Genomic DNA, 13,351 nt, shown 5'->3' on the forward strand with positions numbered 1-13,351 from the left:
GAGACCATCCTGGTCAACAAGGTGAAACCCCGTCTCTACTAAAAATACAAAAATTAGCTGGGTGTTGTGGCATGTGCCTGTAGTCCCAGCTACTCAGAAGGCTGAGGCAGAAGAATTGCTTGAACCCTGGAGGCAGAGGTTGCAGTGAGCCGAGATCGCGCCACTGCACTCCAGCCTAGTGCCTGGTGACAGACAAGACTCTGTCTCAAAAAAGGAAAAAAAAAAATCAGTGTTCCCATGACCCCCTCCTTGAATTTGATTAATTTGCTACAGCAGCTCATAGAATGCGTGGAAACAGGCCGGGCGCAGTGGCTCATGCCTGTAATCCCAGCACTTTGGGAGGCCGAGGCGGATAGATCACCTGAGGTCAAGAGTTTGAGACCAGCCTGGCCAATGTAGTGAAACCCCATCTTCTACTAAAAATACAAAAATTAGCTGGGCATGGTGGCGCATGCCTGTAATCCCAGCTACTCGGGAGACTGAGGCAGGAGAATCACTTGAACCCAGGAGGAAGAAGTTGCAGTGAGCCAAAACTGCGCCACTGCACTCCAGCTTGGAGAACAAGAGTGAAACTCTATCTCAAAAAAGAATGAAACTGTCTCAAAAAAGAAAACAAAACAAAACAAAAAAATAACTAATGGAAACACATTTGCCAGTTTATTATAAAATTAGTACAAAGAGTACAGATGAAAAGATGCATAGGGCAAGGTACCAGAAAGAGGCCAGGAGGCCATCCTGTGGGAGCCTCGATGCCTTCAGTTATCTGGAATGTCTCCAAACTCCTCCTTCAGGTTTTTACAGAGGTTTCACTACTAGGCCGGACTGATTAAATCAGTGACCATCAGTGACTGCCTTAACCTTTAACCCCTTTTGCCTCCCAGGAAGTTGGTGGGGGTAAGGTTGAAAAGTTCCAACCCTCTAATAATGAAGCCAACTAGAGGGGCTAAGCCATTAATCAACTCATGAGCATACAAAACACACATCACTGGAGATTCCAAGGATTTTAGGAGCTGAATGCCAGGAGCCTGGTCAGGAGACCAAATATGTATCTCTCAGTGTCACAGAACCTGCAGTCCTACTGGTTTTACTTGTAAAAATTATCCTACATAAAACCTCTCTCTCCCTCTCTTTCTCTCTCTGAGATGGAGTCTCACTCTGTCACCCAGGCTGAAGTGCAGTGGTGCGATCTCGGCTCATTGCAACCTCTGCCACCCAGGTTTAAGTGATTCTCCTGCCTCAGACTCTCAAGTATCTGGGACTACAGGTGCCCGCCACCACACCAGGCTAATTTTTTGTATTTTCAGTAGAGACAGGGTTTCACCATGTTGGCCAGGATGGTCTCAATCTCTCGACCTCGTGGTCTGTCTGCCTCGGCCTCCCAAAGTGCTGGGATTACAGGCATGAGCCACTGCGCCTGGCCTCTGAAGAAATTTTGGATCGGTCTCCCTTTGCTTACTCTGCTTCAACTACACAGGTCACCCACACAAGCCCTTTATTCCTCAACCATGTTTTTCACTTTGGGTCTCAGGTACTTGCTGTTCCCTTTGCCTAAACACTCCTCTCCCAGCTGTGCACATGGCTGGCTGCTCATCTCAAGTCTCAGCTTTGAGAGGCCTTCTCATACCACCCAATCTAAAGTGCCCACTTTCTACACTATCACATTACTCTGTTTTGTTTTTGTTTTTCTGAGACGGAATTTTGCTCTTGTTGCCCAGGCTGGAGTGCAATGGCGCAATCTCGGCTCACCGCAACCTCTGCCCCCCCGGGTTCAAGTGATTCTCCTGCCTCAGCCTTTCCGACAGCTGGGGTTATGACACTTGCCACCACGCCAGGCTATTTTTGTATTTTTAGTAGAGACAGCATTTCTCCATGTTGGCCAGGCTGGTCTCGAACTCCTGGCCTCAGGTGATCCGCCTACCTCGGCCCCCCAAAATGCTGGGATTATAGGCATGAGCCACCTTGGCTGGCCTCACATTACTCTGTTTTGATCTGCCAACAGCACTGCTCACTAGCTGCAATTTAACTTCATTCTCACTCTACTAGGGCAAGTTTCTCTCATTTAATACTGTATCCTTAGTGCCTAGACACACAGGAGACATTTAATCTTTGAAAGACTGAATGAACAGGGTCAGGGAAAGGGCTCATAGTAAACAAGACTCTCATTCTTTAGAGGCAAGGCGTTACACAAGCAGATGTGAATTCAAAACTCACGTTTTTGGTCCACCTTTTCACCCCATCATAACCCTTGGTACGGAGCTTATCATAGAAGAAACTATTGAAGAAATGCACCTGTGCCAATGACACAAAAAAGCTCAATGGGATTAAAAGACTTCAGACTCTCCCACTAAGTCTCCCCCCTCCCAGTCCACTGACAGTAAAAACAAATTCTGTTTTGTGGTAGTTTTTTCTTTTTTTGGTAAAGACAGGATCTCACTATGTTGCCCAGATCGGTCTCAAACTCCTGGTCTCAAGCAATCTAACTGTCTGCCTGCCTCAGCCTCCCAAAGCATTGAGATGATAGGTATAAGTCAAAAAGCCAGGCTTTTTTTTTTTTTTTTGAGACAAGTTCTTGCTTGGTCACCCAGGCTGTAATGCAGTGGCACAATTTCAATTCACTACAACCTCCACCTCAAGGGTTCAAGCAATTCTCCTGCTTCAGCCTCCTGAGTAGCTGGGACTACAGGCACCCGCCGCCATGCCCAGCTAATTTTTTTGTATTTTTAGTAGAGATGTGGTTTCACCATGTTGGCCAGGCTGGTCTTGAACTCCTGACCTCAGGTGATCCACCAGCCTCAGCTTCCCAAAGTGCTGGGATTATAGGCATGACCCACCATGCCCAGCAAAGTTGTTTGTCTATTTTTTTTTTGAGATGGAGTTTCGCTCTTGTTGCCCAGGCTGGAATGCAATGGTGCAATCTAAGTTCACCAAAACCTCCGCCTCCTCAGTTCAAGCGATTCTCCTGCCTCGGCTTCCCCAGTGGCTGGGGTTACAGGCATGCACCACCAAGCCCAGCTAATTTTGTATTTTTAGTAGAGACGGGGTTTCTCCATGTTAAATCAGACAGGTCTCAAACTCCCGACCTCAGGTGATCTCCCACCTCGGCCTCCCAAAGCGCTGGGATTACAGGCGTGAGCCACTGCACCCAGCAGCCTTTTTTTTTTTTTAAGCTTGTAATAGGATCCCATCCCAATTCTTTGGGCTGGCCATAGGGAAAAACACTGACTACTGGCAGAAAGGAAAACAACTGTTAAATCCAGGGCCAAGATTACAGATTTGAAATTAATACACTACTACCTACCACCTCTCTCCCTGAGACAGAGACCCTCTTTATATAAAATGGAAGAGATAAAAAGGGCTTAAAAAGCTGCTTAAAGCTGCAGAAGTTCTTCTGGGTGTGGACCTATCTGGGTGGGCCTACCTTTTCAGGGACTGTGTCCATGACCAGGTCTCCATACATGTTCATCACCTGGGGAGAAGATGGGTGGCAACTTGCCATGGAGGGTGTGGCGTGGGCACAGGGCTCCCCCATGCAGAGGGCCCCCGACACCCTGCTCCCTGAATCCCCACTCAGGCCTGTTTCTCCACCCCTTCTCACCTGGTCATTGAGCCAGTTCTGTCCATACAAGGTCCCCAAGTCATCCATGGTCAGCACATGCCGCTTATAGGCCACTCGGAAGCCCCTCACCATGGCATTGCCTGGCATCCGCTGGTATGATTGGATCAGCTGCAACACTAGGCCCTTCCTGAGTAGGCCAAGGGTGGAGTCACACAAGAGATGACACAGCTGGGACACACAGAAATACCTACTACTCCCTAGAATAAAAACTGTAACTGACCCCCTTTTTTGGGGGTCATGATGGATCCTTCTGAGGACCTGCTTAAAGGCCCACTCCCCAGAAAGATAAACGTGACTACTCAAGTATAACATTTCAGGGTCCCAGGTAAAGACTCTCCCAGTCAGTTTACAAGGACTTGGCACCTTGCCTGCAGAGTCCTCCCTTTCAGCTCTAGCTTTCTCCTCCCCAAGTACAGCACTATGGGAAAAAAGGCAACAGCATTCTCTCCACATCCCCCAGGCCCTGGCCCGCCTTTGTAGGAGGGCTTGCAAGCCTCACCTGGAAGGCGTGGAAAACTCCTGCTGGAAAATGTCCTCCAATTTCTCCACCACCTCATCAGTGCTGAGGGGTATGAGGCTGCCATAAGTTTGAAGGAATTCGTCCAAGATGCCTGAGCAGAAAGAGAGAGAGGAGCGGGGTGAGGCCTCCAGACTCGACTCTGGGAGTCAGTGGAGGGAGAGAAACTAGCTAGTTCAAGGGCTCCTTACTCTGTACGCAGGTCACATGCTCCTCTCGCAGGGGGCTGTGCTGGCCGGCTTTCTCCCCAGGCCTCTCTGCCTCTTCTGCCATGCCCAAATCTGAGCCCTGAAAAAGCTCCTGGGCCACATGGTCCCCGATGCTGCACACATTGCTGATGAGGATGCTGGCATCAGGGGGTGCCAAGCTTCGTTCCCCTTCTGGCCCAGATGGTCCCCCAAAACCGTTGGGCAGAGTACATGAAAGGAGGCCTATAGGACAGGGGAAGTGGAATGGGGATGAGAGAGTGGCCCGAGTGAAAGGACAGTGGGATGACAGAGTTAACTCATGCATTCCAGTAAGACCGCCAGGAAGATACACTGAAGCAGAATCTACCAACGTCAATCCCACTGCAAGAAACAGGACCCCATGAGGCATGAGACAGACGTGTCCAAGAGGTTCTACAGGGACAGAGAGACAGTTCCTACTCACAGGAAGAAAGCAAAAGGATTACCATTTAGAAAAGTAAACTTCAGGGTATCTGTCACCACTATATGCCAAACACCTAGCATAGTACCCAGCATGTTGTAAAGGCTCAGTGAATACTCGAATATCTAATACAGATGTAGAGAGCCTGAAATTGTTTGGCTGGAGTTCTCCAAAAGGGAAACATTCTTTCACAACTGTAAGATGATGTACTCCACTACTGGGAGAGATCCCATCGCACCAGAATGGGAATAGTACCCTCTGGAGATGTACACACAGGGGTTCTTATACTGAGAGGCCAGAGGCATGTTGAGTGGACAGGAATTTTTTTCTTTTATTTTTTTTGAGACAAGAGTCTTGTTCGGTCGCCAGGCCGGAGTGCAATGGCACAATCTTGGCTCACTGCAACCTCTGCCTCCCGGGTTCAAGGAATTCTCCTGCCTCAGCCTCTCGAGTAGCTGGGACTACAGGCGCATGCCACCTTGCCCAGCTAATTTTTGTATTTTTAGTAGAGACGGGGTTTCACCATGTTGGCCAGGATGGTCTCCATCTCTTGACCTCATGATCTGCCTGCCTTGGCCTCCCAAGGTGCTAGGATTACAGGCGTGAGCCACCGCATCCAGCCGAGTGGGCGGATTTTTCTACACCATAGCTCCCTTTCTCATCCGCACACAAGACCACAGGATAACTACTTAAGGATTCTGTTTCCTAGCTCTGACTGGAAAACAGGCTTACTCCCAGGCTTACTTTCTGCTCACAGTGAGGCTTAATGAAAACATTTTGCAGCTCTTCTGAAGCCGTCACCCCATCATCCTACTTTCCTTCAGCCCAGCTCTCACCCCAGCAACTGGCTCCTGGTACTCCAGGCTCTTATCCCTCCCTAACCCCATCCCCTGCCCCTTTCCCACCTTACCCGAGTCAGGGTCCAGAGGAGACTTTGGAGTCCACCTGAGTCCATCTTCCTCCATGGAGGGCCCAGAGGGCACTGGTGGAGACCCTCTCACCCCATCCTCAGCCATGAGAGCACCTAGCAGACCCAGCCGGGGTGGAGGTGGACCCCGAGGAGAGTCAAAACGACAACAGGGAGATGGCACCTGTGGCGTCGCACCCCCTTCCTGGGGTGAAAGATGGTTCTTGGGGTGTGCGAGGCCCCGCCGCCGGCCCCGGTGTCGCCCCCAAAGCTTCCAGTGGAATGTCAGCGAGGTGCTTTTTGAGTAAAGCAGCATCCGGAAGGCTCTCATGGCTCGACGGCGGCGCTGTGAGCAGGTTTTTCTATGAGTGGGGCGGGGAGGGCGGGGCCGCTGGGAGGTTCCCAGCTGACCCCATCTGGGCGGCAGCCTCCAGGCTGCCACTTCCTCCTCTTCATCTTCATCCTCCTCCTCCTCCTCTTCCTCCTCCTCTTCACTTGCTGAGGCATCAAAAGAGGGTCGGGGGACAGGGAGGCGTCTGGCTGGCACTGTGGTGCCTGACCCAGGATCTGGCCCAAACCCTCCACCTGACTTGAGTCGGGGTTTGGGAGGTGGGGGCCAACGAAGACGCTCCCGCCTGGGACTTGAATAAGCTGCGGGTATGCCGGGTCCAGGAGGCTCAGGCCCCCAGGACCCGGTCCCTTGTATAGTCTCTTTCATCTTCCAGTACCCTGAAAAACAAAGATCAGGGTATCAGAATCTAAGCATCGTCGCCCCACAGATCCTGCTTCTCTTCCTGGGCATGCCTCCTCTGGATTTAGATGCAAATAAAGAAAAGGAAAAAAAACCCCGCAAAACTCCTAACTCAGATCTTCCCAGTTAACATAGTCTACAAGGGGCACTTTAGGGTCTGTGTCATCATCTCTCCCCTGTCTAGAAACAAGGGCAAATGGCTAAGCAGCAGGCCTCAGAAATCTTACTTCTAAGATCCCCAGGCTAAACCCAATAGCACTGCCAAGTTCTACTTTGTTACTTTAATACCATCAGGGCTGTCCTTTGAGGGCCCAATAAGGGCGATTTCTTTCCTCAGGGACATGATACGGTGGTACCCGAAGAAAATACAACTTGCACGGGGAAACTGTGGGCTGGAGTGGGAGACAGTTCTCTAACACCTTGGATGAACGGGGGTCATGGGCAGGCGGATGCCAAGGCTATGGTTCAGGGGGATAGAGGCTGATGAACAGGGAAGGACTTTGAAGGAAACTTAAAGAGAGCCCAGTCAAGGCGCTGGGACAGAACGGGGAGCACGAGCCAGGCAGGCCCAGCCCCCTCCTACTTCATCCTCGGGAACCAGAACGCATCCTGGCACTAGTCTGGTCCCACGAGCTTGGATGGCTCTGCGCACACGGGCCTTAAGAAGCCCCTTCGCGGGCCTCTGGGCCCAGTTCGGTGGGAGCGAGGCTCACGAATGGGAGAGGCCACGGCATGGCTGGGGGGAGGGGAGGGGGCATCCTCACCGGGAGCGGGGAAGCCGGGCGGACGGGCCCGAGGGCGGGCGTCTCCGGCCTCAGGCTTCCCGGCTCATCTCTCCGGCGACGGCGGCGGCCCCGCCACTCCTGCTGTCTTTAAGCGCAGCCGTCTTAATTCAAGATTCCAACGCTTCTGGGCCGCGTGCCGCGCCGCCGAGCACCCCACCGCGCCGCCTCTGGCTCTGCTTCAGCTTCAGCTTCAGCTTCCACTTCCACCCCCGCCGCCGCCGCCGCCGCCGCCGGCGCCACTCCTCCCCCTTCTCCTCCTTCTTCCCCTCCCGCGAGCCCCGGGCCCACCGGCAGCGGCCGCGCACGATTACTACGTCACGCCCGGCGAACAGCGCCGGCGCGGCCACCACGCGCCCAGCCCCGCCTACCCGAGGACGCCGGCGCCAAGGAACGGGCCCGCCCAGAGCGCTTTGCAGGGCTGCGCTTGCGCACATCCGCCGCCCGGCCGCGCGTGGGTTTCCCTTTTGCGCTTCCGGGCTTGAGCCTAACCGTGCCGCTAGTATCTTAGTCCGGTAGGGAGCGCGCCTCTATCCCCGTACGAGGACCGGGCTGAGGCAAGACAGTGGGGGAAATGGAGCCGGGGTGTCATTCATTCTTTTTTATTTAACTTTAAGCAGGGCTTGATCAGAAAGAAGAACTCAGAGGAGTAAGGCAACACCTACACCAGGGCGTACGATTCATCCAAGGCTCCCCCCGAAACCAGTTCCAGTCCGGAGGGACTTGGAGTGGCCTGCCACGCCGGGGCAGTGGAGCGCATGAAAGCCTTAACTTGGGACCCGAAGAGTAATGTGACTGCGAAGGCACCGTCGTCGTCGGGCACGCCCTGTAGACGGGCGCATAATAGATACATTTCTGGAGATAGTGATGGAAACTGGGGCCCGATAGACAGAGAGAAGGACGTAGGATAAGACTTCTTATGGGGTGAGGAAGCAGAGGGCACCTGGAGAGAGGTGTGGCATGGAAAACCAGGGGTTTTCCCTAGCAAGAGGGCGGCTTCGTGGACTTGAGCCAACAGGCGGGTGCTTCCCTCGAGCGGCCGCTAGATGGTGGTGCTGTTCTGGATGCTTCCAGTGGGCTCCGAGCAGGTCTGGACAATGCCTGGCGCCCGTCCCCCGCCCCTCACCTACACACACGCAAGAATTCGGAGCTCCATGGGGGACAGAAGCAAGATATCCATAAAATCAAAGTCTAAGGGGTGGGAATGAAAAGGGAAAAGTGAGGAACGGGGAGCCAAACCCAGGAAGAAGCCTCTGTTCCCTCACATTCCCTCTCCTTTATATACTCAGCTCTTGGCTGCCTCCAATATGTACCCACCCTGGTCTTCCAAGCTGAGAGCCACTTTTTATAACACAATCACAGTTTCACAAACCCCAGGAAGGTTCCATGTGGAGAGAGGTTAAGTTTCGCCCTTGCCCGGGGAATTATGACACTCAGAATATCCCCTTGGTGTAAATGGAAGACACCTGAGAAAAGGGAGAAGGTAGATTCGCAGTGACATACAGCCATCCAGATGCCAGTTTCCCCCTGCCATCAGCTCCACCTTTCCTCTGCCTCCTGGAAGGACCCAGGCCTTCTGCACTTCACTCCTCAGACCCGCCTCTATTTAGGCTTCCAACCTCCTAGCAGCAGCTCCCTGCACTGCTATCCCGGGGTCAGAGATGGCCTGCTCGCCACTGCCTGCCCAGCTCTCACCTGCGCTGTAGCAGCTGTTGTAGGCCCAGTCTGGGTGAGAGGGCATACTTCTTACACATCGGAATAGAGTCTCCTGCCTTCCTTGGCCTTCTCGAGATATCACCTGACCCATAGTGAAAGTCACATCTTGAAACAGGACCTGGCAGGGAAGGGAGATGTTGAAGATAACAGGATAGCCTGGCTCAGTTCTCAGAGGCCTCAGGAGCGCTAACCATGGAAGAAAGAAGGGTCTGCTAGGTTTGATATGAATAGAGGGGTCACGAACCCTTGGGAGCTGGCCAAAGAGGCTCTGGAAGAACAGCGAAGAGCCTCCCTTCTGAAGCTCAGTGTGGTTGGGGTTACCTGGCTATACAGCAGATAAACTCCAGCATCCCGGATCCGGACACCATATCCTTGGGCCTGTAGGCCTCTCCCACGCCTTAGAGCCGGTTGCCACATCACCTCTGTCACATCGGAGTCATCTGGACATAGCATGTTGGTCAGGATTTCTTGGCACTCTCAGATGCTTTCCCTTCCACTTATAAGAATCGCTTGAGCCCAAGTGCCAGCCCCAGAGTTCCTGGTCATTGCCCCTCCCCAAAGCCATTATTTAAGATAGTGCTCACCCTTGGAGGTGACGTTAATGGGAACCAGGTGCAGGATGGAGCGCGGCTCTGAGGAGAGAAGGAGGGAATTTCAGCTGTGTCCACCTTCCCCCGTTGTGCTATTGGTCGCCTCCACCCTCACCCTGACTCGGGCTTACAATCCCCCTGCTGCTTGATCACCTCCCACCCCTGCTGCACCCTGGAAGCCTCACTCTTATGTTTTTGGGTGAGCACTGCTCTCCTTTTCCGGGATCTCTTCCCATTCTCCCAGGCTTCGAGGGCATCGGAGCTCTGCTCATGGAAAGAGGGTCAGGGTTAGATTAAGATGCAAAGGTCCCAGCCTTCCTTCCCAGCCTTCCCCTGCCCCCGAAATGCCTCAAATCTCTCATGCACTTTTTCCCAGCAACCTGAGTGTTGGTGCTGGCTGCCCTCCAGGATTTGTTAGGTTTGAGAAGCATTCACCTTTAACAGTTTCCTTTCCTGAAATGGCCGCACCCCTGACTTCCAAACTGGAGACCCTCTCTTGCACCCCCTTGAAACTTTGCAGACCAGGAGGCCCAGGGACCCCACATGCTAACCATCCATCTCTCCCGGACACCCTCCTCCCCTCACTCACCTGCTCCGGGAGACTTTGCCGGGGATACCCTTCCCTCTTCTGGGAGGGCCCTCCTGTCCTCTGCAGCTGGCTCAGCTCTCTCCTTAGGCTTTGCAGCTCTGTTTGTTGGGTCAGCAGAGCCATGGCACAAGCCACAGCCCCCAGAGCTGCCCCCCAACTCAACCAGAGGGCAACTGAGAGTGCCGGCTCTCTGACCGGGCCCCCCATGTTGCCTGGAGGCCCTTTGGGGGCTAGCAAGAAAGGAGATGAGGCTGACATGAGCTGGGGACCCTGCCAACAGCTGTGGCTTCAAGAGTGGGGTAGCAAGGAGGTGGCAGGGCGGGTAGGGGTACGGGCAGTGGTACAGAAGGGAAGAAGGTTGTTACGCAAGGAGAAATAAAAAGGAACTTGAGAATAAAAAGGAGGGAGGAGGAAAGCAAGCTAAGGGTACTGTCAGTGCTCCTGGCACTCTGTCGTGGGGCCAGTATTGCCTTGAGACCCTCCACCCTCCCTCAGCCTCAGGAGAATTAGGTTCCAGTCCCTCTAGGAAGGACAGGGCTGCCAGTGACACCCAGGAGGAGCGGCCAGTGCGCAGGAACCCTGGGGCGGCCCTAGGGTTGGGGGAGGGAAGGTTGTCTGGCTAGAGGGCATGGTGCCAGGAGCAGGATGGGGGGCCAAGCTGGGCAGTGTTCAGGGTGGTGGTGAGGGTGGAAGACCCTCCGGCTCAGGCACAGGAGAGATTGTTGGGGCAGTTTACTAGGGGTGACTGAAAGCGGGAAAGGAGGGGTGAGCTCAGTGGGGAGGAGAACCAGGGGCACGGAAGCAAGAAACTGGCTGAGTTCTGGGGTTAAGGCTGGGCCGGGTGTGTTGGAATAAGGCCTGCACTACTCCCTGTGCTGAACTTGGCAAGCAGGACTTCCTGTTTCCCGAGAAAAGCTCTTACATAAGGCTCTGGACGAAGAGACAAAGCAGCAGCCCCAAGACCCCGGCCGATGCAGGATTCCTACCCAGCACACAGGGTCCGGGCTTCCCTCCCATGTGCCTGCTGACTCTGAGCCCCCCTCCGGGCTGGCTCCTGCCCGCCCCACCTCCCAGCCAGGGCCTGTGCCAGCACCTGCTGAATGTCCCGAAGCCACCAAGAGGAAGGGCCCCTGCTCCTCCCAGTCAGGGAGGGATTCCCCTGAAGGAGGAAGTCTGCCTCCCAGGGAAAGAGGCCGCTTCTCCTGAACCCTGGACGGGGGATTGATTTTTTTCCTGGGCAGTGTGCCTTTCTACCTCCTGTTCCCTCCTGGGGTTTGGAGGCATGGAGGTCCCTGTGCCCAAACCTGAACATCACCCTGGCATTCCAGCTGTGCCACTCCGCAATTCCCCCCTTCCCATGGCCCCCAGCTACCTGGGAGTGTCCCCTGAGCCCCAATAAAGAGAGAGACTATGACTTATTCTACTTAAGTATCCATTTATCAACATTTTGTCACAATAATAATAAAAATAATATCTGTTTTAAAAATCCACAGGGAATTCTCAAGGGAGGAACTTGTCTCTCGCCCCTCGAATTTGGGAACTCCTGGCCGAGGCCCAGTCTCTTTGGCTTCCTGCCACCAGGTCCAGCCCCTCTTAGTGCCTGAAGTGGGGTCTTCTGGACCCGTCTTTGCCCACAGAACACAGTGAACACGACGCCTTGGGGGGTCTGTGGCCAGTGGGGAGTCAAGAAATCATTGGGGGCCTCAAAGGTCAGGGATTTGGGAGCTAGTGAGGTGGAGAGTGGGTGGTGGGGGGCGTTGTAAGGTAAGAGTGGGATACTGTATTTATGTGGGATGGAAAACAAGTGAACAGGCTCTGGCAGCCTCTAGAGGGAGGGGCAGGTCTGGATCAAAGAGCAGCTGAGGGTGGGGAGGACGGGACTGGGGTGCCCAGAGAGCTGCCAAGGGGAGTCTGCAGCCTGGGATGACTGCAGGGAGACCAGGGCCCCTCAGTGAACCTGGAAGAGTCCGAAGTAGGTGAGGAAGGGGGCAGCCTTGAGATGGGCCCAGGGGAGGGTGCGGATGCGCAGGGAGGACCCTGGCCGCAGGGGCAACAGCCCAGACACCTGGCAGAGGCGGAGCTGGGACTCGAGGGAACTCGCCACCGTGGCCGAGAACTCCTCCAGGCAGCGCAGGGCCAGCACGTCATCCACCAGCAAGTCCAGCTTCAGGTAGACAGCCTTCCCCTCATCAAAGTGCACCTGGGTGGGGACCGCAGGCCGAGTCCAGGCCTCTGCCTGCCCTCGCCTCAGTTTCCAATTTCCTCAGCGACTCAGGCATCCCATCCCACCCAAACCCCAACTCACCCTCCCAGCCTTGAAGCTTGTTCCCCACTCTCCTGGCAAACCCTTCGCCCCTCCCTTACTGCGTTACCCCTGCAGCCAGGTGTGGCTTACCTGACAGTACAGGTAGTAGAGCCCAGCCCGGGTGACTATAAACTCCCCGATCTGGCGGTCGTAGCGCAAAGGGCTGGAGCTGTTGATTCTGGCTTCCTCCCAGCCACTCACTGTCCCGTCCACACCTGAACACGGATGCTCAGAAATAAGGAAACATCCCTCTACAGGACTCTCCCACGCTCCCCAGGGATCCATTGAGCAGATGAACACTCGGGCCCACTTTACCCAGAAGGCACATAGATCACCCCAGCCAAGGGAGGAGCCATGCCCTGTGGCGCCCATGGTTGAATAGGAAGTGATATGAAAAATCTAACATATATTGCCAGAGACATTCAGGACAGATTGTCCCCTGCAGTCACTTCTGGAGAGAAGAACTGAAGGAGAAGTGTGGGGGGCTTTAACGTTTTACTTCATGGATATCTATATTGTTTGCTGCTTTTATGTTGAGGATGTAAACATGCATTATTGAATTATTACAATTAAAAATAATAAAATGACACCCAAATGTCCATCAACTGATGAGTGGATAAACAAAATGTCTATCCATATAACGGTTATTATTTGGCCATAGAAAAAGTGAAGTACTGATACATGCTATGGCACAGATGCACCTCGGAAATATCATGCTCGGCCAGGTGCAGTGGCTCATGCCTGTAATCCCAGCATTTTGAGAGGCTGAGGTGGGTGGATTGCTTGAGGTCAGCAGTTAGAGACCAGCCTGGGCCGGGCGCGGTGGCTCAAGCCTGTAATCCCAGCACTGTGGGAGGCCGAGGCGGGTGGATCACGAGGTCAAGAGATCGAGACCATCCTGGTCAACATGGTGAAACCCCGTCTCTACTA

The 13,351-nt window shown here is 53.9% G+C and overlaps 3 protein-coding genes across 13 annotated transcripts in view; all 3 read right to left on the reverse strand.

Annotated features, from left to right (window-relative positions):
- SENP3 (SUMO specific peptidase 3) overlaps positions 1-7,580 on the reverse strand; it is an 11,101-nt gene extending 3,521 nt beyond the window's left edge. The window contains exons 1-7 of one of the 2 annotated variants that reach the window (XM_017531601.1): positions 7,204-7,580; positions 5,692-6,417; positions 4,325-4,564; positions 4,116-4,227; positions 3,596-3,743; positions 3,419-3,466; positions 2,212-2,289 (exon numbers count right to left, since the gene is read on the reverse strand). In XM_017531601.1, the coding sequence (XP_017387090.1) occupies positions 2,212-2,289; positions 3,419-3,466; positions 3,596-3,743; positions 4,116-4,227; positions 4,325-4,564; positions 5,692-6,406 (1,341 nt within the window). In that variant the 5' untranslated portion in view covers positions 6,407-6,417; positions 7,204-7,580. Of the gene's footprint in view, positions 1-2,211; positions 2,290-3,418; positions 3,467-3,595; positions 3,744-4,115; positions 4,228-4,324; positions 4,565-5,691; positions 6,418-7,097; positions 7,123-7,203 lie in introns of those variants that run through there. The other variant, XM_037739651.1, reaches the window with a different exon arrangement.
- Positions 7,581-7,800: 220 nt separating this feature from the next.
- TNFSF13 (TNF superfamily member 13) lies at positions 7,801-11,418 on the reverse strand. Of its 9 annotated transcripts, none has more exons than XM_037739652.1 (8): positions 11,210-11,418; positions 10,117-10,346; positions 9,713-9,791; positions 9,522-9,569; positions 9,259-9,377; positions 8,917-9,055; positions 8,594-8,687; positions 7,808-8,047 (listed from the first exon to the last, which is right to left on the reverse strand). In XM_037739652.1, exons 2-8 carry the CDS (start codon positions 10,321-10,323, stop codon positions 7,849-7,851), a joined length of 885 nt encoding a protein of 294 aa, XP_037595580.1. In that variant the 5' UTR covers positions 10,324-10,346; positions 11,210-11,418; the 3' UTR covers positions 7,808-7,848. The 9 variants fall into 9 exon arrangements, with proteins under 9 accessions (XP_037595582.1, XP_037595580.1, XP_037595581.1 ...); XM_037739653.1 differs by lacking the exon at positions 11,210-11,418 and adding an exon at positions 11,039-11,057; XM_017531607.2 differs by lacking the exon at positions 11,210-11,418 and having other exon boundaries at positions 7,808-8,412; positions 10,117-11,127.
- A 110-nt stretch (positions 11,419-11,528) lies between these two features.
- Positions 11,529-13,351, reverse strand: part of LOC108306569 (TNF superfamily member 12) — a 9,475-nt gene continuing 7,652 nt past the window's right edge. Inside the window, exons 6-7 of one of the 2 annotated variants that reach the window (XM_017531611.2) lie at positions 12,512-12,636; positions 11,529-12,316 (exon numbers count right to left, since the gene is read on the reverse strand). In XM_017531611.2, coding sequence (XP_017387100.1) covers positions 12,065-12,316; positions 12,512-12,636 — 377 coding nt within the window. In that variant the 3' untranslated portion in view covers positions 11,529-12,064. The remainder of the gene's footprint in view (positions 12,317-12,511; positions 12,637-13,351) is intronic. The other variant, XM_017531610.2, reaches the window with a different exon arrangement.

The sequence above is a fragment of the Cebus imitator genome, unplaced genomic scaffold (assembly GCF_001604975.1).
Source record: "Cebus imitator isolate Cc_AM_T3 unplaced genomic scaffold, Cebus_imitator-1.0 Scaffold72, whole genome shotgun sequence".
Lineage (NCBI taxonomy): Eukaryota > Metazoa > Chordata > Mammalia > Primates > Cebidae > Cebus > Cebus imitator.

Coding starts and splice junctions, on each gene's coding strand:
- TNFSF13 (XM_017531604.2), bottom strand. CDS start 10,374: ATGTCAGCCTCATCTCCTTTCTTGCTAGCCCCCAAAGGGCCTCCAGGC. Junction 9,792..10,116: donor GGCAAAGTCTCCCGGAGCAG/GTGAGTGAGGGG, acceptor TTCCATGAGCAG/AGCTCCGATGCCCTCGAAGC. Junction 9,378..9,521: donor CATTAACGTCACCTCCAAGG/GTGAGCACTATC, acceptor TGCTATGTCCAG/ATGACTCCGATGTGACAGAG.